Here is a 22,263-nt window from a genome sequence, read left to right as displayed (position 1 = left end):
TCGGGCGAATGCAGGCCTGCCAGTGTGTTTCAGCGACGTTGCTTAGGCATGCATAATTTAGTCACTGCAATGCCATACGCAGCCTGAGGCTTCATAGTGTGCGCTGAAGTTAGCAATTCCTGAGTGAGGTCTTACCTGTGCGTATGGGTCCGATGTTACTCGACGTTACCGAATATTTCGCTGTGTTGCTAAACTATACAGATGTGAGTAAGGGGAAATGGGCGTCCTTATATTAGGCTGCGATCGCAATGCGAATGCAAACATTTACATATCCCCGCTGATATTAGCAACTGCGTTGCGTGCGTATAAGCAGAATAGTGTTCCTTGCTGTATCAGGCGCTATATAAGGCCTAGTGCCCTCTGTGGTTCGGGACTATTGCCCCCCTAACCAGGGGCTGTCTCTGATGATTTGGGCCTAATGCCCACAAACCTAGTACCTGACAATGCAAGAACACAGTATTGTAAACCGGATCTCCACTGGGTTTCTACCTGCTCTTTTGTCTTCAGTTCAGCCTGGACTGCTACATAGTCTTTGCTTGAGATGGGCCAACTCCCACCACCTCAGGGCTCCCATCAGTCTTCACCCAGTAAGCAGTGGCCTGTGTTAGCTTTTTCAATGGCCATTACAGCTTCAGGACTTCCAGTATCTTCACTGACCCCCTTCTCCGTCGAGTGTCGGCTCTTGATCAGGTAGCAGTGTAGCTAGCTGTAGATACATCCAGGGGAAACCCAATATTTGCGGGTACCCCTAAAAGTAGGTGTTTTTGAGGGATATCCTGCAAATATTAATTGATAAATAGGCCCCTTAGTAAAATACAATGATGCATTAAGTGCTATTTCTTTGGGATGTAGTGTAAATCCTGGCTGTTGGGATTCTGGTGCTCAGAATCGCGGCGCCAGCATCCCGACTGCCTGCATCCCGACTGCCTGCATCCCGACTGCATGCTTCCCGATTGCCTGCATCCCGACTGCCTGCTTCCTGACTGCCTGCTTCCCGACTGCCTGCATCCCGACTGCCTGCTTCCCGACTGCCTGCATCCCGACTGCCTGCATCCTGACTGCCTGCTTCCCGACTGCCTGCATCCCGACTGCCTGCATCTGACGGTAAGTATTGGGTTTAGGAGGAGGGTTAGGTACTAGGGGGGGAGGCTTAAGTTTAGGCTACAGGGGAGGGGATTAGGTTTAGGCTGCAGGGGGGAGGGTTAGGTTTAGGCTGCAGGGGGAGGTTTAGGCTGCAGGAGGGAGGATTAGGTTTAGGGGTAGGGTTAGGATACTAAATGACAGGTGTCAGTATCCTAACCCTGTCGAGATGCCGGCGTCGGGATTCTGACTGCTGGGATCCTAAGCGCCAGCATCCCATACCCATCCCATTTCTTTGTGTTTGTGACTTATTATATAGTGTTAAAAACCATCTAATCTTAATTTAAACCTATAAAAATCCCTAAAGCTTTATAGGCTAGGCAGCTCTGACCATTCAGGTGCATTTACCATACTGAGGTCCCAATTTAACGACGAAGGCAAATACTGGCAGAATTTTTTATTTTAGTATCACTGTGATACTAACAAACAATTCACTGGTATTTACCAATACTCACCCCTTCAGCGAGGTCCCGCAAAGTCCTAATCCAGGACGAGGTCCTCCACTGCGCTGCTGGCAGCCTAACGCTGCCAGTGCTGGGTGCCGGTGTAATGTGCATGCGTGACGGTCCGTCTGCGCATGTGCATGACCCGGGGACCCGGCAGTGCCTGGAGGGCTTCGCTGAGGCCGGAAAGGCACAGACTGGTCCCCATTGACGTCAGTGGGGAGCGCATCGCTCTCGCCATGTAAAAGATAGCGAGAGTGATGCTGTGACACACAGCTGTAATCTTAGATTACCGCTGTTTGTCAAATGCAGAAACAAGGTCACAACCCCTTTAGCGTTCGCTAATGTGGTTATGCTGCGTTGGTAAATGGGTTCCTGACACTTCTAAATCCCCACTTCCAGCACTGTGTAGTTACATATTCATTGCCTATAGTAATGTCCCCTGTAGTATTGCCCCTTGCAGCAGTGCCCCTATAGTAATGCCCCCTGTAGTAGTGCCCTTATAGTAATGCCCCCTGCAGCAGTACCCCAATAGTAATGCCCCCTTCATCAGTGCCCCTATAGTAATGTCCCCTGAGGTAATGCCCCCATAGTAATGCTCCCTGTAGTGCCGCTTATACAGGAAAAAACAAACAAATCTTACCTTAAACCCCGTTCCTGCGTCTGCCACCATCCGATCCGCCCGGCTGCTTCTCGGAACTATGGGAGAGACATCATGACGTCTCTCCCATAGTGCCCGTGGGGGGACTACAGGGGTGGGCAGTAGCAATGTAAACATTGAGGAGTGGGCTGCATTGTGGAGACACATGGAGGAGGATTGCAAAGGGAGACATGTAGGGGGCTGCATAGGGAAACATAAAGGAGGCTTGCAAAGGGAGACACATGGGTCTTGATTAAATTAAAAAACAATGCAGAATAGCCCCGTGATGGAGATTCCACTGTTATTCAGCGCGATGTTTGGACCGACTATGTTATGTTATGGCCACCAATGTAGCAATGTATATTATCCATGTCCTTGTCCTGCTTTGTATTGTATTGTACTGTGTGTGTCACTTTTTTGGTTAAGTACTTTGTAAGGCGCTGCGGAACACTTGTGGTGCCATATAAATAAATGATAATAATAATAATAATAATAATAATTGCAGGTTTTCTGGTCATTTTAGTGTTGTATTCAAGAAGTGCAGTGTAATGACTGAGACTTCTGTTTTCCACCCTTTCACCACTGATCTGGTATAAAGGAGGGACTACTTGCTCAGGTACCCGACTTCTGTCCTGTATAAATGGCTCTTCTGTGCCTCACCTACAGGAATATAGTGTACACAAACCAGACCTTCCCCTATTTATGTGGTTCCAGGACTCATGGGAAACAAACAGCCTCTTGTGCTGTGTTTGCTGAAGTCTACATTCCCCTCCAAATTAGTGAGACCCTCACGTGAGACTTGGCAGGAAGGTGACTACAGTGCTCAGAGATTCATTGTTTGCCACCTCAGTACAGGAAGGCTGCGGGCGTGAATGCAGGTAGTGTCGCATTATAGCGCCAACATTGGAAAATCACACCCCGGGGCACTTGCACTTTGTAAGCACTGACAAAGCTCTGGAAACCCACATAATCTACAATGAAAATACTGTGGGGGAGATGTATCAAAGCTTGGCGAGAGACAAAGTGGAGAGCGATAAAGTACCAACCAATCAGCTCTTGTCACAGACTGTGTTTGAAAAATGACAGGAGCTGATTGGTTGGTACTTTATCTCTCTCCACTTTATCTCTCTCCAAGCTTTGACAAATCTCCCCCTGTATGTGATTTTTTTTTTTCTATTTATACATTCCTCATGTTAAACCTTGGTAACCTGTGGCTCTTCAGCTGTTGATGGACTACAAATCATACTTGCCTACCCTCCCGATTTGGTCGGGAGCCTCCCGAAAATCGGGTGCCGCTCCTGACCTCCCGGGAAGGCAGGCAATCCACCTGGCTGCCGCCCTCCCCTTCTATCCCCCCCGCAATTACCTTAGTAACCCCCGCAGCGGGGGGGGGGCAGTGACGCGACTTTGGCCCACAAGTGCCCGTCACCCGCCCGGCCACTCCCCCTTGTCCCGGCCACGCCCCCTCCCCCGTCCTGCCGATCTGACTGCTCCCTCCCGGAACGAGCAGCCAGAAAGTCGGCAGGTATGCTACAAATCATAGCATATCCATAATCCCACCCATCAAAGGATGTCACTGCTGTTGTGGAACCACAATTCCCAGCAAAACTTGCCATCCAGAGATGATGGTAGAAACCTATGTCTTTTGTCCCCTATTTTTTCACAAACAGGACTGGCTCTGAGGTGTAATGAGTAAAAATTTAATTAACCCACTACTGTATGTCAATTTTACTCCACGCCCCATCCATTTTTTTTTACCATGCCTTATCCCTCTTTCATTATGTCACGACACCCAAAACCAAAGCTATTACAATAGACTCCTCTAATTTTTTTAAACTATTATAATTGTGATGTGAAACGGGTGTGTGCATGGGAAGGGGGCGTGGCCACATCACAGTGAGTGGTATCACACACAGGGGGTGTGCCTTGCACTTCTGATCCAATAGCCTGCTCCCAGTCCGCCTCCCGTCCTGTGCAATCCTCGCTGCAGTAACACAGCAGAGCATACCATCCAACATTCTGACCGTCTGCACCAGAGTCAGCCCTGACCAATTTGGTGCCCTAGGTAAGGTTTTAGCTGCTGCCCCTTGAATTGTGTGTGTGTGGGGGAGCGGGTGGGGGGGCTGAAGAAATGGTTCCCTAGGCACAGTGCCAAACTGGAGCATTAAAGGTCCACGGGGAAATACAGTGGTACAAGGCCCCCGGCTTAAAGGGTATAGCCAGCGACCAGAGGGTGTGTGTCAGAGACCACAGAGAGAACATGCAAAGAACATGGCTCCTTTTAAAAGGAGGGGACAGGGGTGTGTTAGGATCACCTACTTAGACTTACAGGAGGGCTAATCTTGGTGTAGTTTCCATAGAAACAAGCCAAGCACCCAAATTCATCCTGCTCCACCAAGTTACTGACCCCTAGAAGAAGGGGCGGGGCCCTCAGGCAGTGGGGCCCACCAGGGATTTCCCCTGTGCACCTGAGGGCCAGTCCAACCCTGCCTAGGCATCCTCCTATATGGCCTATGCCCAGAGCCAGTTCTGGTCTGGACAAACGGTGTAGACAACGGGACAGGCCCATTAAATCAGTACTGTCCTATCTAAATTTCAAACACTTGGGAGATTTGCTAAACATCGGCCATAGAGGGGACATAGCCAGACATGGGGTGTGCCCATACCTTGCTGTGATCGTGTTCTTCAAAGTGATACTGTGCTTATTCTCCAGCTTGTCTAGTCTGAAACATACTTGCCGACAATCAGCTCCAGCCTTCAGGGAGGGAGCTGATTGTCGGCTAACAGCAGGGGGCGGGGCCGGCCATTGGGGGCGGAGCTGGGGGCGGGGCCGGTCAGGTTGTTTCTCATTGGGGGTGGAGCCGGGGGCGGGGCTGCACGATCGCGTCATCGTGGCTCTGCCCCCTCTTCACAATGCCATTATTTTCGGTGTTGTGAAGCAGGGGGCGGGGCCACGATGACGCGATTCAGCGCGAATCGCGTCACCGGCCCCCCCTGCTGCGGGGGTTTCTAGTTGTTTCAGGGGGGAGGTAGGGAGGGTCAGAGACTTCCGGGAGGCTTGCCTGCCTTTCCGGGGGGCCGGGAGCGGCACCCGAAAATCGGGAGGCTCTCGGCCAAATCGGGAGGGTAGGCAAGCCTGGTCTGAAACCTACATCTCAGACCCAGCACACTTCAAGATACATCTCAGTAAATAGACCATTCGGATATTCGGCCTGATTCCGAGTCGCTTGCACCTGCGGCACTTTCCTGTCCGGCTGCAGCAGCAGCTTGGTTAATACCTGACACGCGTCCGTGCCGAATATCGGTGTTACTGAATGCGGATGGCCAGCCTGCCTCTGTTATTCCAGCCGCAGTCCAGTCGCAGCCGTCACAATTAGTTTCAGGATTTACACCCATCCTATGCTGGGGGCAAACGATCTGTCTGAAACTGGCGTCCTGTCTCCGTCACAGCCACAAACAAGCCCGGAAGTCACCATACAAGCCCATGACACTCCCTTGATATGGAAAGCCCGGTTGCCACCCAGAACACCCATTTCACCAAAGTGATCCATCAACAGACGGATTGGAACATGTGCAGTTCAGTGACGTGCGGTGAGGTCAATGGCTGTGGAGGCACACATGGAGATGGGTCTGAGTGCTGGGAGCCTGTCTCACCCCCTACTCACTGTGACTCTCCTCTCACTACACTAAGCTTCAGTGCCCATTGATTCTTCTACCTGCATCACTGTGTCTTTTGCTGCTGCTGACTGAGGTCCGATCTCTAAACACTGCAGTGCACTTCCTGGTCACATGACACATCCAAGGTTTCCATCAGTGCTCAAGGCATGCCCCCCATACTCAGAGGCATTCCTCTTTCAGCTCTCTTTCTGTGCAGCTTACTGCCCATGGTGTGACCCCGCCCCCTGCTCTGCAAGCAGTGTCTGACTATATATAAGCGAGGCTAAGCTGTTGCTGCCTCATTTCACAACTCTCTGCAGTCCCAGGGGGCTCCACAAAGCTGGTGAGTGTTAACTATAAAAACAAAGAAGATGTTTATAAGTTAGAAATAGCTTCTTTATATTATTCTAATAAGTTTTATATCAAATCTCAGGAGTATGACAGTGGAGGCTCCCTGTTTACCCTGACTGCACGTCCCTGGTGCAGTTTGCAGATAGCTAGGAGATGTATGCCCTTGTAATTTCCCAGAAGCTGTAGCTGATGTGTACTGTACTGTATGTAGTCATACTAGTAGTGGCGCCCTCTGCTGTAAGGAATCAGTAGTAGTGTTTGACAGGTGAAGATCCTATGCATAGCAGAAAATACATCACTGTCACTGATATCCAGTCAGGAATTGTCTCACTTTCAGCTGAAATACTCGGTAACATCATTTACAGAACCCCCACTGATGTAACAATGTGGGGAAAGTGGTCAGTATAAATGCCCCCTCCCTAAACTGAATTATATAATACGCCATTTAAAAAAAAATAGAGTTTTAACAGGTTAATAAAAAAAAGAGAGTGACTGCAATCTGAGGATTTAGGCTGTCTCCAATATTCTGTTTTATCCAGTTATGCCTGAGCGAATGACAGGTCTCAGCCGCTGCATTTCTCTTGGCTAACCTTTAGTAACCTCGCGGTTCTCACCGTCAAAGTCAATAATGGTTACCGTTCATTGGCTGAGAGAGGTGGAGGCTTGCCTCTCTCAGCCAATAAACACTCAGCCAAGAGAAATGCAGAAGCTGTGACTTGTCATTCACGATGTCCTGTCTTTAGAGGACGGGACATGTCCGTGGGTCCGTATTCTTGGTTTGTTATGTTCTGAAGACATGGATGCCTACAGGGACCGGAGTATAGATTTTTTTTTACAGGTCTCGTGGATGCTCCATGAAGAAGAGGATGTGAATGGCTATAGGGATGGTAGGTAAGTGGGAGCGTGTATGTGTGCAGGGCCGTAGAGAGCTACAGCGGGCCCAGGTACAGAGGAGGCATGGCCTAAATGCGGGAGGCGTGGCCACGCCCCCTCGAGCAAAAAAAAAAAGTTTTGCAGCAAGCACCTCAGCCCGGCGCAAAGCCAGGGGGGGCGCGATCAGTGTGATTGCTCCCCCCCACAGGCAGTCTCCCACTGTAGCTCAGCAGTGTGCTGGGCTGCTGAGAGAGAGAGAAGGGAGGGGGGAGCGGCGCCAGACCCGGGCCCCTCAGGAAGTCATGACGTCTCTCCCATAGTTCCGAGGAGCAGCCAGGCAGACAGGACGGCGGCGGATGCAGGAGTGGGGATTAAGGTAAGTGGTTTTTTTTGTACAAGCGGCACTACAGGGGCATTATATGGGGGCACTACTACAGGAGCATAACTATGGGGGCACTACTACAAGGGCATTATATGGGGGCACTACTACAGGGGCATAACTATGGGGGTACTACTACAGGGGCATAACTATGGGGGCAGTACTACAGGGGCATTATATGGGGGCACTACTACAGGAGCATAACTATGGGGGCACTACTACAGGGGCATTATATGGGGGCACTACTACAGGGGCATAACTATGGGGGTACTACTACAGGGGCATTATATGGGGCACTACTACAGGGGCATAACTATGGGGGCAGTACTACAGGGGCATTATATGGGGGCACTACTACAGGGGCATAACTATGGGGGCACTACTACAAGGGCATTATATGGGGGCACTACTACAGGGGCACTATATGGGAGCACTACTACAGGGGCATAACTATGGGGGCATTACTACAGGGGCATTATATGGGTGCACTACTACAGGGGCATAACTATGGGGGCACTACTACAGGGGCATAACTATGGGGGCACTACTATATGATTTCCTTACTTTCAAATCAAGGGGGTAACGTCGGCATATCTAAATATATTTTGGGGTAAAAGGTAAAAAAGTTCCCTGACCCCTGATTTATACCATTTGGAGGTTGCACAAAATAGAATGTAGAATAATGCAGATCGGTATTGTTAAAAAAAAAAAATGCACAGTAATAAAAATTACATTCAAACAAAGTCAGCTCTATGCCGTTTATTCTGAATAAGTGATTGCGCTGCAGAGTGCGCTGGAACATCTTCCCATCGTATGGGTGCCTGGAACAATTGTATCCCGGTTCCACAGTCATTGCAGCTGTATTAATACGGAGCCAGAGAACATACTTGTGCTGTAACATCATTTTCCCCATCATTACGCCCAGATCTGGGCTATCTGAAGAGGAATGCGCTGCAGTTAGATTCAGCTAGTTAAGGGGTTGGCAGCGTCCAGGTCTCCAGCTGCTCCTGTACTCCATCTCCCATGATGCTCAGCCAGCCTGTGGAGACGCAGCGTGGAAAGCCTTGGAATGCATAATATTGCCAAACCCTGACGCTTTTGTGCAGGGTGATACCGGAGCATTTCATTTACCCTGTATGTTATCGGGAGTGCTTAGGGGCCTATTTATCATTAAGTATTTGCGGCGGATTCCCAGTTTTCGGGTTGGTTACTCACAAATATTAAGTATCTCCCAGTACTGTGGAGGGATCGCAGCACAAATTGATCTTTTCAACAGCAGCCACAACCCCCATAGGTTTCGATGGGAGTAGCAAATATGTCAGATGTACCATGGTCCGGCAATGGCCTCTACACGTGTGCTAAGTAGATCGCTCATGCGTAGGAGTCCCGAAGGAAGGTGTGGCCAATGCTGTGTGGGTGTTTTACCAGTGCTCTGCGGGTCTGACCTGTCCTGTGTGGGTGTGGCCAGTGCTTTGTGGGCGTATACATCCCTATGCTATGAGCCCCAATGTTCGTAGTTATTATGTAATACTGTTATACAGAAATTGCATAATTCTGTGAGGAAAATAGAAGTACAATTTAAATATTTATGATTTATGGACAGCTATCTGGGTGGCTAGTCATCTTCATTGCTGTCATAATGATGGGCCTATTTTTAATTTTTTATGTGGAAGCATGAGGCTGTAGTCCCATCTACCCCTTTTGTTAACCTGGCCTTGATTATAACGTTGCCATTTGCCTGAAGGGCTGGCCTGTGTGGACTGTTTGGCACTCCAGTCTGGCCAGAGCATTTATGTTACATGGGAGACCACAAGCCAGTTAGGCAGATATATGACATTTTAGCGTTAGTGCTGACTTCATCTCCTTCCCTATTTAAGACTGGATCGAGTTAAACATTTGAGCTTTCAGAATGCAGAGGTTCCCAAACGCAGTCCACAAGGCTCCCCAACAGTTCAGGTTTTAGAGATGTTCATGTTTGTGCACAGGTAGTTAAATCAAATTGACTAATTAAGTCACCTGTGCTAAACCATGGATATCCTTAAAACCTGAACTGTTGATGGCTGCCGGGAGGCTTGCCTGCCTTTCCACGGTTCCAGGAGCAGCACCCGATTTTCAGGAAGCTCCCAGCCGAATCGGGAGGGTAAGTAAGTATGACTTTAACATATATTTTAGTTTTAGAAATAGACAAACTTTTATACAGTATATCTTATTAATGGAAATAAGGTGACATTTCCCTCCTACACGAATCATTTTCCAAGATCTCTTTACGCAACTTTTTCAAAACCAGAGCAGATTGGCCACAAAACAATTCTGGCCCCAGATGTGCTCAGCTGCCAATCGGGGCAGATAAGGTATAGACAGTTCAGATATAAGAATGGTTCTTAAAGATTGTGAATAAACAGTTGTTTAAATTGTACATGAGCAAAAAAAATTGATAGCAACCTTTCTTTAACGCTAATAAACAAAGCAATAATCCCGCCTGTGGGGCCTATTTATCAGTTTATCAGTGATAAGGCTGATTTTCTGTCGCTGATTTTCTGTGTTATGGCAGTGATAGAAAATCACCTATTGGCGCAATCTTTTTGGGCCCTAAAAGGAAAGGGTTAACATCGCGCTTTACCCAGCAAATAAAATCCTGCTCACACATGTGGAGTGGAACCAAATGACCAAACTTTGGCTTCCTGTAACACGTGGGACACCATTTATTAATGATCGCTCTTACAACGCAATCAGGGCATTCCAGTACCGTCCATGTTGATCGTAGCGGCCAAATGCATCATCCGTGACATACAGGGTCTCTCTGGAGAGCTGCCGGCCAGTGCAGGGGCTGCTGCGCATTCAATGTCCCGTGGACTGCACATGCACATCCGCCATAGCCGGGGAGAGTTCCGGCAGATCCCTCCGCCGGCTAATTATGCGCGGTGTAGCCCATAGGCGTGGGCCAGTATCTGGAAAGCATCACATTCCGGATGTTGCTAAATTTGGCAGCATAGCATCCCCCATAGAAACCTATGGGGGATGTGGCTGCCAGCGGGGGATATTTGAGTTAAACCCCCGAACGGGTGTGTTCGGGGATTATACCTCAAATATACTTTGATAAATGGGCCCCTAGGTGAACTAAAAAAATAGTGACTTGTTAAAATATATTCATTAAATAAAAACTATTTGTACTAACTAAGTAAGGCATCACCAACCGTGGCAAAAGCTCAGCCTAATGTCCCCGTTGATGATGAATGAGTTAACCCATTTGAAGTATTAATTTGTTTTGGATCCAGTTGGGTTACATTAATATCTGCAACTCAACAGCACTAAATAAAACAGCGAGCTATATTTACATATCGCTCATCAATAATGTTTCATCTTCAAGGCATTAATTATTTAAACATTTCCACCAGTATTTACTGGTAGAGGACATACAAAGGTGATGACGGCATAGCTGCCGACTATCCCCAATATACATGGACAGACAGATTTAATAATTTCTCCTTGAAAAAGTCTCACAACACGTCCATGACACTCCCACAAGAAATGGCTGTTGTACGCGGAATCGGTATGAAATCCTGGCACTGGGGATACCTGCTGGCAACATACCGAGAGCGACATCCTGATGCTCAGGATCCCCACAAGGGGTCGGTTAACCCCCCCCCCTTCTTCTCCTAACCCTCTGTTCCTACATCGTAACACCACAATAGTGCCTAAAGCTAACCCCCCCAGTGGTGCCTAACCCTAACCCACCCCCGGGGGTACCTAACCTTAACCTCCCCTTCCACAAGCCTAACCCTAACCCCCCTGGCAGGGGTGCCGAGAGGGGGGGGAGCGGGTACAAATTTACCGGGCCCAGGCTTCCTGAGGGGCCCGGCGGGGGCCCGGGTCCGACGCCCCCCCCCTCACAGCCGCCCAAGAGCCACAGCAGTCTCCTATGCCTGTGGGGGGGAGCGTTCACACTGATTCTGCCCCCCCTGGCTTTTCGCCGGGCTGAGGAGGCTCAGAGCACCCCCTCGCCAGCACGCAGCACTGAAAATAGTTTTTTCCCCCAAAGGGGGCGTGTCCACGCCTCCCGCAATTAGGCCACGCCCCCTGTCAGTACCGTAGCTACGGTAGTGCGGCCTGTGCCATCGCTCAGGGCACCACAGGTCAGGGGGCGCTGTTTGGGCCTGTCAAATTTCTGTTTATTATCATTCTTGCTTGTAGCTTCCTCTTATTTCATCCCCAGCATCTCCTGGCCTCCCCTATCTCTTCCCTGGCCCTTCCCCATGAAGCCATGGCCCTTTTTTGGGTGCATTATGTCCCTTTGAAAAATGAGGGGGGCGCCAATGCTCTTTCTGGCACAGGGCACCAAAAAGTCTAGTTACGGTTCTGCTCCCTGTTACCGGGGGGCAGAGGCGGGCCTGCCCCCTGGGACGCCTAAATCTACCCCCCCCCCATGGCTAAGACTTAACAAGTCCCGCTGTACTTACGATCGGCATCCTGGCTGTCTGGATTCCGGCGTTAGGATGTCCACTACTGTCAGTATTCTGGCGCCGGTGTTCTGGCGGGTAGTGGTATTTCGGCGCCGGGATTTTTGTCAGCCGGGATGCCGGTTGTTGACTGCATCCCGTTGTGCTCTCATTGCTGCTGCCCCTGAAACAGGAGATCTGACCGAGTTCTGTATGACTCAGAATAGGACATACACGAAAATGGGTAAATTATGCATCCGCGCATGCGCTGTATGCAAGAACTCGCCATTTGCGCCAGTGCACAGTCTGACCCAGATTCAGGCCCTAAACTTGGATGTATATTAGGAGATTTCAGCGAACTGGCTCAACATCATTGCTTCTCCTGTCCGGTCCTGAAATGAACTTGCTGGCTGATAGAAATTTGATGAAAAAAAAAAAATATATATATATATTAGTAAATCTGGCTAGAGCATGAGCACAATCCGCCTGCGTGCGATGACCTCCCACCTGTGATTAGCAGAATTCATGTGAGTCATAAATGATCCAGCTGCTTGGCGTGGCTGTCTATTTACTAAGCAGTGTTAGGAGACAGAGTGAAAAGTGATAAGGTGCCAGCCAATCAGCTCCCAACTGTCATTTTTCAAACACAGCCTGTGAGATGACAGTTGGGAGCTGATTGGCTGGCACCTTATCACTTTTCACTCGGTCTCTTAACAGTAAATAGACCCCTGTATCTCTGTATCTTTTGCCACCCACCTGTTGCTCAGTGCCCCTGCCAAGAGGAAGACAGCTGGATGGATTGACATGAACCACACCCATTTCCAGTGTTACCGTACCCCGTTCAGCCTCCGGAATGCAGAGCTGGGACTGACGGAAGTCATGCTACTATAAATCTAAATGACTCACATTAATAAAAGGACCATAATAAAGTGCCGTTGCAGGAAGAGTTGCGGCCTTTTGGGACGTGACAGGAAAATCGCATCCTTTAAAACAGTGTGATATTTATTTCAGCGTAATAACTTGTGCCCAGACGGGACAGATCTGTGACCATATCAGCATGAAGGCAAATTAAACCATTTACTAAATCTGTAATAGGTCTACTGAAACTGAGAGAAACGCAGGAAATCACCATTCAATCTGATTATTATTTTAAATAAAAGTAACAAAGATGCTAATAAAAGATAAAGCAGGCGATGGCCGGGCTTCTCTCTGTGGGCTGACTTCTGCTTCCCGTCCCTTTACGCCATGAGAAACCAGAGACACGGGATGAGTGCCAGGGCTTCTGATGAAGGAAATGAGATTTACAAGCAGACCGTTAACCTTTTCCTTGCCCGGGGTGCCCATGTTTTACTATACGATTTTTGTGGCAATATCACCCTACAAAGCGAACAGGAAATTATGCGCCATAAATTTCCACCAGTGGCCATCTTATGGGGCCAAATGTAATCGGTTCTGATTTGGCAATTGTGCTATTGCTATTTTGCAGTGTGATGGTGATTTGTTCCATCTACCTGTTATTTAATTTTTTTAAGTCAAAACCAACCGCTTCCATCCCCTGAGCGATGGACGCGTCTGCGCACAGTGGGACTGATTCAAACCCGCTTGCGAGCGCTCAGCGCTCGCAAGCGGGTCGATGTTGGGCCAGTGCACATGCGCACGACGGAGCTGGCTCCGTCGTGCGCATGCGCGAGACCCGGATAGCGATCGGCCAACCGTCGCTCCGGGTCTCGTACCAAAGGGGGCGTGCTGTCGATGTTGAGTGACAGCACGCCCCCTTTGGTGTGCGTGCCAGGGACGTGGCTGCCCAGACGGAGGCGTTCCCATGGGAACGCCTACCGTCTGGGGCCGGCCCAGCACTCTAGGGCTTGCGGCAACGAGACCCTACCACAAGGGTCTTGTTGCAAGCCCGATGGTCGCGATGGTCTTGACCATCGCGACCATCTTCCTGGCCGCTTGCTATAGCTGTGGGTGGTCACCCACAGCTATACGAGTAGCCAGGAGGCCGCTCTACAAACCAGGAAGGACGGCCCTGATTCAGAGCGAGCGCTCTGTCAGAGCGTCCGGCTCTGAATCAGGGCCAGAATGTACATTGGAAAAACTATTTTTAAAAAATTTATGTTCATATATTGAGTTGGACACATTTCGAGACGTGTCTTGCCCAAAAATAGTACCAGATGTATGGCGGCTTTAGAAGTGTCTATACTTACACCATAGTGCAGAGATACATTTGCCAGGGGTCTGTGGGCCTGATTCAGCAAGAATCGCAGTTGTTAAGACGCACGCAATCGACCGATTGCTGCGTACTGCGCATGCGCAAACCGGCACCTGCAGTCGGGACTGCGATCGCAGCGGCTACGCAGACCCATCGCAGAGTGATTGACGGGAAGTGCCGTTTGTGGGTGGTAGTAGGGGGGGGTGGTTGGCCGAACGCAGATGTGCCAGTACGTTTGAGTGCTGTTGCATGGGCGTACATAAATTATCCACTGCGATACCATACGCAGCCTGGGGCCTCATAGCGTGCGCTGAAGTTGGCAATTCCTGAGTGAGGTCTGACATGCCTTAACTTTGCATATGAGTCCGATGGTACTCGATTGTACCGATGTTTTTGCAGTCTTGCTAACCTTTATGGATGTGTGTGTAGGTGATGTGGGCGTCTTTATGTAGTGATACAGCGGCATTACGATCACTATGGACTAGCATACTATCGCAGTTGAACTCTATATCCCCGTCCACTTTATCTCTCTTCAAGGCTTAGTATACAGACCCATTAGTAGTAAATGATAAACTTACATTACCCTGCTTGTACACAATATAATAAAGTGTCATATGTGTAATAATACTACATTTGTTGAGCGTAGAGAGTGGGCGGGAGTGTGAAGGGAGATGAGAACAAAGATGTAAATGGGAGAGGAATGGGTGAGGGCTTTGTAAGTGAATGTAAGAACCTTGAATTGGGTTCTGAAGAGGAAGGAGAACCAGTGGAGGGCTTGTAGGAGTAGGGAGGCAGATGAAGAATGTTTGGAGAGGAAGATGAACCAAGCAGCAGCATTGAGGACAGATTGGAGTGGAAAGAGTAGTCTCTAGGTGACCAGTGAGTGGATGAGGGTATTAGTAGCATCCTGGATAAGAAAGGGTCTGATCTTAAATATTTTTGAGGTGGTAAAGGCAGGACTGTGAGAGGTGCTAGATATGTGGTTTGAAGGAGATGGAGGAGTCCAGGATAACTCCAAGACAGCGCACTTTGGGGCTAGAGGAGATAGTTGTGCCGTCAATTGAGAAAGAAATTGGTTATTTAGAAGGGTGGGAAAATTATCAGCTCAGTCTTATTAAGTTTAAGAAAGCGCTGGGACATCCAAGAAGACATAGCAGAGAGACAGTTGGAGATCCCAGAACAGAACCTTGGGGAACACCTACTGTAAGTGGGGAAGAAGAGAAGTCATGAGAGGAGAAAGAGAAGGAACGTCCAGAGAGGTAGGAAGACAGCCAGGAGAGGACAGTGTCATGTAGACCAAGGGAGTGAAGGATTTGCAGGAGGAGAGGGTGGTCTACAGTGTCAAAAGCAGCAGAGAGGTCAAGGAGAATGAGCAGGGAGTAGTGGCCCTTAGATTTGGCAGCAATGAGGTCATTGCTGACTTTAGTGAGGGCAGTTTCAGTGGAGTGGAGAGAATGGGAGCCAGGCTGAAATGGGGGAGGGAATGGGAGGGTAGAAAGGCTGTAAAGCGGTGGTAAACAATACTCTTATCTTAAGGAGTTTGGAGAGAAAAGGGAGCAGAGCGATGGGTCAGTAGTTGCAGAGAGTGTTAGGATCAAATTTAAGAATGGGGGAGACAAGGGCATGTTTGAATGCAGAAGGGACAGTGCCAGATGAGAGGGAGAGATTGAGGAGGTGGGAACAGGCAGAAGGAGAGAGGTTGAGTTGGAGACAAATGAAATACAAACATCTGTTGTTTTTCCCATTTGAAAATCCAATTGGAATCTTCTATCCTGCAGTTGTCCAAATAGAAATGTCAGTTACATAAAGCGAATAGATGGCTGGAACTTCATTGAATATAACCGCTAACGAGCTAAGTGTTATCAGCTGGAGGGGTCAACACATAATCAGCCAATCAGAAGCAGCTAGACTTATAAACTGTATTGTATCATTAAGTGGTATTATACATTTATCACAAATAGTTTATAAATACTGCATGTATCCCAAATATATAGTGTATAAATGCCAAGCATGTATATTGTAAGTATATATATTTTTTTTGTAAATCATAAAGCGATCATTTCTGGTTACGAAATCCCAGTCATAAGACTGTCAGCGCCATGTTTCTGGTGATTTCTCTACTGCGCAAATCTCCACTAAAATGACAGCCGGGCCATTTTTCCGGTGATTTGTGCAGCGCCGGGAGAGGTGAGTATACTATATGGGTGCAGGATAGGGGCCCTCCTTTACCCAGGGGCCCATTTGCACCACACACCCTGCATCCATTATAGATACGCCACTGGATGTGCACATGATGAATGGGTTGCAACCCCAGACCTGTTGTGTTATCATTGCTGAACCTGCTATTTGATGCTGTCAGAATAAAAAGTGCCAATGATTTGTCTGGCATGTAAATTTAACAAAGTGCCCGGACTATAATTTCTACATTTCCAAGGCCTGGTTGGGCATCACGTGCCGTGGCTCTCCACCTGTTGTGGAGCCTGAGGTGCCAGATGCCCACCAGCCACTGGCTGCCAGTCTTCCAGGCTGAGTACGGATGAACCATAGCAGCTAATCGGCTCGCCCCCCTGGAAAGGGTTACAGACCAGTGTCGTTAGACCTGTCCACAGCAAATCACACGTGGGAGCCCAGGCTCAGTTCTGCATTAGGAGGGATTTTCCAGCTGGAATGTGGGAGTGAGGACTCTGCAGAGCACAATAACTGACAGGATCAAAATTCTTCCTCTGAAATGATTAGATGGGAATTGCAACAAAAAGCAAATTGTCCTGGCAGGGATGTTCACTTGCGGGGAGGTGGCACAGGAATTCCTGCAGCGGAGAGATTAGGAGGCTGAGGCCCTGTCTGGGGATGTTCTCTTGTTAAATATATATACGCACATTCTACTGAGGTGCCACTCGGTATGTCTGGGAGGTTATTTTGGGAGAGACGGGAATGAACATGGTTTCTTTTTATTTTTATGAGTCCGGCATGACATATTCCAATGTATTCTACGCTCTATTTAGGGGGGAGGGGGGGTGACGGGACACAGCAGGTGTACAAGGGAACAGGAGAGAAATGTTGTCATCGAAATGTTTCACTGGATGCTTTTCTCCTGGAATTCTTTTCATTTATTTACCTGAACAGGTTCCTTATTCTGTACCTGTTAACATTATACAGTATATATTGATATATTAATAAACCCTCTGAACATGACAAGTGGAGAAGTTCCCCATATCAACCAATCAGCTCCTAGCTATCATCTATCAAACACATTCTATAAAATGATAGCTGGAAGCAGGGGCGTTTCTAGAGAGGAGGGGGCCCGTGTGCAGTCTCCGTCACTGGCCCCTCCTCTCCGTGCGGTGGTCGACAGCACATTGAGCGGTGCGTGGCCAGCGCCGCACTTATAGACTCTGGGCACTAGAGTGTGCCCAGAGTCTATAGCGCATGCGCAGGTCACTGGGAAAATGCCCGCTGCGGCCATTTTCCCTGTACTGCGCATGTGCAAACGATGGGAAAATGGCCGCGGCTGCCATTTTCCGGATGTTTTTTTACAGCGCAGACACCGGTAAGACTCCTGAGAGGTAAGTATAATATGGGTGCAGGGTGTGCGGTGCGGGCCCCCCCTGGATCCAGGGGCCCGTGTGCCCCGCATACCCTGCACCCATTATAAATTCCCCCCTTGGCTAGAAGCTGTTTAGTTGCTCTGAGTAACTTCTCCATCTGTTCTTTTTAGCAGGTTTGATACATCTCCTCTTAAGGCCCTAGGTAGTATACGGATTTGGGCCTCTTACCCCCTTCCATTTGTAGAAAAAAAATAAAGTAAATAAAAGTGTTAGGGTAATCTTGGCCCCTCAGTATCCGGTGAGTCCCAGACAGGAGCCTAGGTTGCTAATGGATGTACTGGCTGTGCACAGTACCACCTGCCTTGTTCTACATGATGCATGCAATTCTCAGTACCTATTCAATTCCGAATGCATGGACAATGGCACTTTTGTATTTGCTGAATCTATTTGTTCTTATTCTGGCTGTATAAACAACTGCAATGTACCAGTAGTTATGTTTGATAGATGCAATTCTCAGTAGCGGTTATTATTATGTATGTACAGTATGATCACCTGCACGGTACAATTTCTCTCTCATATGCTGGGTGACATTGTCCGTATCTGTCAGACATTTATGTATGCCGATGTACGGGAAGAAGAATGTAACACACAGCAAGTGATTGAGGGGGAGATTTATCGAAGCTTGAAGAGAGATAAAGTACCAACCAATCAGCTCCAAACTGTCATTTTTCAAACACAGCCTGTAACATGACAGGTAGGAGCTGATTCATTGGTACTTTATCTCTCTTCACTTTCTTTCTCCAAGGTTTAATACATCACCCCCTGAGTGTTTAATATCTGTTACAGAAAGTTTTTCCTGAGCACAAGTCTTCATAAATGTCACCAGTGTAAATCATTTGTGGTGAGACTGATGAATGTGTTGCTACAATGATATTGTGTAGAGCCATACAGCCCTTTGACACTGCTTTGTCTGTCCGCAGCGCTGATTGTTGGTGCACTTGCCCAGAATCCCGAGCCGCCGCACGGCTGCTCTCAGGGCAGCTGCTATCCGGGCACGGGGGACCTGCTCGTTGGTCGTGCGGATAAACTGAAGGCTACGTCAACCTGTGGACTCCACAGATCGCAGCCCTACTGTATTGTGAGTCATCTTCAGGTGAGTGAGGCCAAGAGGCCGTGTAAACAAAATGTGCTCTAACTCTGCAAGAAACTTTGGAGCCAGGAAGTGAATTGGAAACAAAAAAAATATATAAAAAATGAGCATTCCAATAATAATTGAATGAGGAAATTGTCGAATCATGTCGACGAGTCGCCTTTAAAACTGGGACTTCATGATTTGCCAGGGTAGTGTTTATATGCATGTTATACAGCAATAAATATGTATTTTCTTAATGTATTTAGGGCCTGATTCAGACCCACTCGCGAGCGGCTGTCCGCTCGCAAGTGGGTCGATGTTATGCACTGAGCATGCGCACGACGGAGGGAGCTCCGTCGTGCGCATGCGCCAGACGCGACGAGCGAAGGAAAGTCCTTCGCTCGTTGTGTCCGATCAAAGGGGGCGTGCTGTCAATGTTGATTGACAGCACGCCCCCTTTGGTGGGCGTGCCTCCCTGACGGGGGCGTTCCCACGGGAACGCCTCCCGTCAGAAGCCGGCCCACTGACATCACTAGTGATGTCAGTGGGAGTGATTTTGGCTCTGATAGAGCCAAAATCACTCCGGAGCTTGCGGTTGAAAACCTCAACCGCAGGCTCCGGCTCGCAATTTCGATGGTCGCGATGGTCTCGACCATCGCGGCCATCACAAAGCACGCTCGTATAGCCTGTGGGTGGTGACCCACAGCTATACGAGCGTCCAGGAGGACGCTCCATGAAAATGGAGCCCGGCCCTCATTCAGAGCGTGCGCTCTGCTCAGAGCGTACGGCTCTGAATGAGGGCCCTAGTCTTCAATGCGTCTAATATTGATGTAAATACAATATATTAAAGTTTCTTATTATGAAATAGTAAATCAGTTGGAACAAACTTGTTCCAATAATGACATACCTGTTTGTAACTGTATCTGCGAGAGGCAGCACCTCTGCCTGCAGCATATGCTTGCTTTCACAGCAAGGGTACACCAAGGGGGGGTCACTGGAATGCCCTTCATTCATATCCTTTCCTTGACTGCAAGAGCAAGGGCTGGCAACTGCTGCACTGTGGTGTCGCTGGCATGGGTAACAAGCTTAAAGAAATCATTTTTAGGGATCAACCCAATTTTCCCAAGTAGCAAAACCACAGTGGATCCTATATCTGGGCCCCCTTTAGTTTCCAAATGATTTCTTCCTGCCTCCAGAAGCAGTGGCCAGTTTCTCCCATGCTGACGAATCAGCACTGGCTATTCATTTGCCCTGAGCATTGTACCCATTCAAAGTTCTTCAGAGTGTGAAGTCTTATAGAACGGCCCAGAGCCTCTGCAACTGTAGGCATCCAACAAATGGGAAACCCATAATTCTGTCTCTCAGTTGGTGGGTTGATCTCTAAAAAATGGTATTTGGGTGAAATTCTTCTTTAAGACCTCATATGCAAAAATGAAAATATATTTTAGAACTTTATCAGCGAATTTCATAACTTGTTGTAAATAAACTGCGTAACTGTAGAAACCAATTAATCGATGTTTAACGTGTTTGCCAGGATGAGAAGAAGTGCTTTGTCTGTGACTCGCGAAGACCTTACAACCGGCTGACCAACCCCATCAGCCACCGCATCGAAAATGTCATCACCACTTTTGCCGAGGACCGGAAGAAAGCTTGGTGGCAGTCTGAGAATGGTAATATAGTCCATACAAGTCACAGAGTTGAATTATGGAGGGTATGTAGGGCATTCCTTTACTGACCGTTTCACTTCCTACGTTTTGGACGTTGTTCGGCAGTAGCTCACAGCCAACCTCATCACACATTACATAGGGAACATTTCTGCGCTATCAGCAAATTGCCATTTACAGGCAGATCCAGTTGCTCAGCCTGAGAACCAAGCCACCTGCATGAATGACCTGGATCCAATAGCTTGGGACTGAAGCTGAGCGGCCGGATAGCTGCTCATTATGTCCAAGCAGCCAATGGCAGTACAGACTGCCAGATCATGGTCTCATCTGCCAATCACATTTTTCCACCCATCCCATACTTCTAATTGATCCCAATCACATGTTAATAAAGATTTCTGGCCACACAAAGACAGCGATTTGATGTCAATTGAGTGATCGAATAACCAAATTATCCATCAAAATGGTATTGTATATCGGTATCGTAAGCACGCTGATGTGAAAACATTAGTGTCTATGCGCCAGAATAATGTTAGGAAAGTTCACCAAACGTATCCACAACTCTAGGATGTGTTCTCCACTCCACAAACGACAAACATCTGTTCTTCTATGTTTCAAAAGGTTGGATCCATTTTCAACATATGCAAAAAAGGTCAGAGAAAGACTTGGTATTGCAGGCAGGAAGATCCCAATGAACAAGACAGACTGAACTGGACCACAGGCCAGATGAAATACAAGGCAAACAGACAAAACAGCTGGTCATTGTTCATTGGGATCTTCCTGCCTGCAATACCAAGTCTTTCTCTGACCTTTTTTGCATATGTTGAAAATGGATCCAACCTTTTGAAACATAGAAGAACAGATGTTTGTCGTTTGTGGAGTGAAGAACACATCCTAGAGTTGTGGATACGTTTGGTGAACTTTCCTAACATTATTCTGGCGCATAGACACTAACTTGTTTGTATTTATACTCTGTGGAAGGGAAACTTTTTGTGAGACTATCCCTCAGTGTCAAGTGCTGCCGAATTTGGAAGCGCTAGTGGTGGTCAACCATTGTTGTTACAAACGTAATATGAATCATAATAATAGAAATATAAAAGTAAAATATGACTATTGTAAGTAAATGTTGTCAGTCTACAAAACAAAACATGATTGTTGCATGACACCTTTATTGACCCCACAATCTTCCTACATCTGTTTAAAAGGCGTATTGTGCCATTATGCTGTTGGAGGACTCTGGGTCTCATTCTGACCCGCTCGCAAGCGCCGAGCGCTCGCAAGCGGGTCGATGTTGAGGCCCTGCGCACTCGCAGCGGCCGCACTGCGCGTGCGCAAGCCCCGGAGCGAGAGAGAAATTCTCTCGCTCCGGGGCTCACTCCAAAAGGGGCGGCTGTCTTTGGCCAAATGGAGGCGTTCCCGAAGGAACGCCTGCCATTTGGGTGCGGCCCCACTGACATCACTCGGCTTTATTAGAGCCGAAAGCTCACTGGGGCTTGCGGCAGACGAGACCCTACCACAAGGGTCTCGTCGCAAGCCCCGATGGTCGCGATGGTCTTGACCATTGCGACCATCAACCTGGCCGCTCACTAAAGCTGTGGGTGGTCACCCACAGCTTAGCGAGCGGCCAGGAGGCCAGCTCATACCACAGAAGCAGCCGCCCTCATTCAGAGCGAGCGCACGCATTTTGCGAGCGGCTCTGAATGAGGTCCTCAGTTCCTTCCACTACTTATCTCTCAGTCTTTGAGAGGCCTATTCATCATCAGAGGCCATATGGCCTCCGATGATTAAGTAATG

General features: G+C 48.4%; 1 protein-coding gene across 3 annotated transcripts in view; it reads left to right on the top strand.

Moving 5' to 3' along the window:
• The window catches only part of LAMB2 (laminin subunit beta 2), a 141,305-nt gene that overhangs the window by 16,433 nt on the left and 102,609 nt on the right, over positions 1-22,263 (top strand). For all 3 annotated transcript variants that reach the window (XM_088473221.1, XM_088473220.1, XM_088473223.1), the window contains exons 3-4: positions 18,657-18,829; positions 20,343-20,478. In XM_088473221.1, the coding sequence (XP_088329347.1) occupies positions 18,657-18,829; positions 20,343-20,478 (309 nt within the window). The remainder of the gene's footprint in view (positions 1-18,656; positions 18,830-20,342; positions 20,479-22,263) is intronic.

The sequence above is a fragment of the Taudactylus pleione genome, unplaced genomic scaffold (assembly GCF_031769625.1).
Source record: "Taudactylus pleione unplaced genomic scaffold, aTauple2 ptg000133l, whole genome shotgun sequence".
NCBI lineage: Eukaryota > Metazoa > Chordata > Amphibia > Anura > Myobatrachidae > Taudactylus > Taudactylus pleione.
The sequence above is the reverse complement of the archived record's forward strand: the minus strand, read 5'-3'. Positions and strand labels throughout refer to the sequence as shown.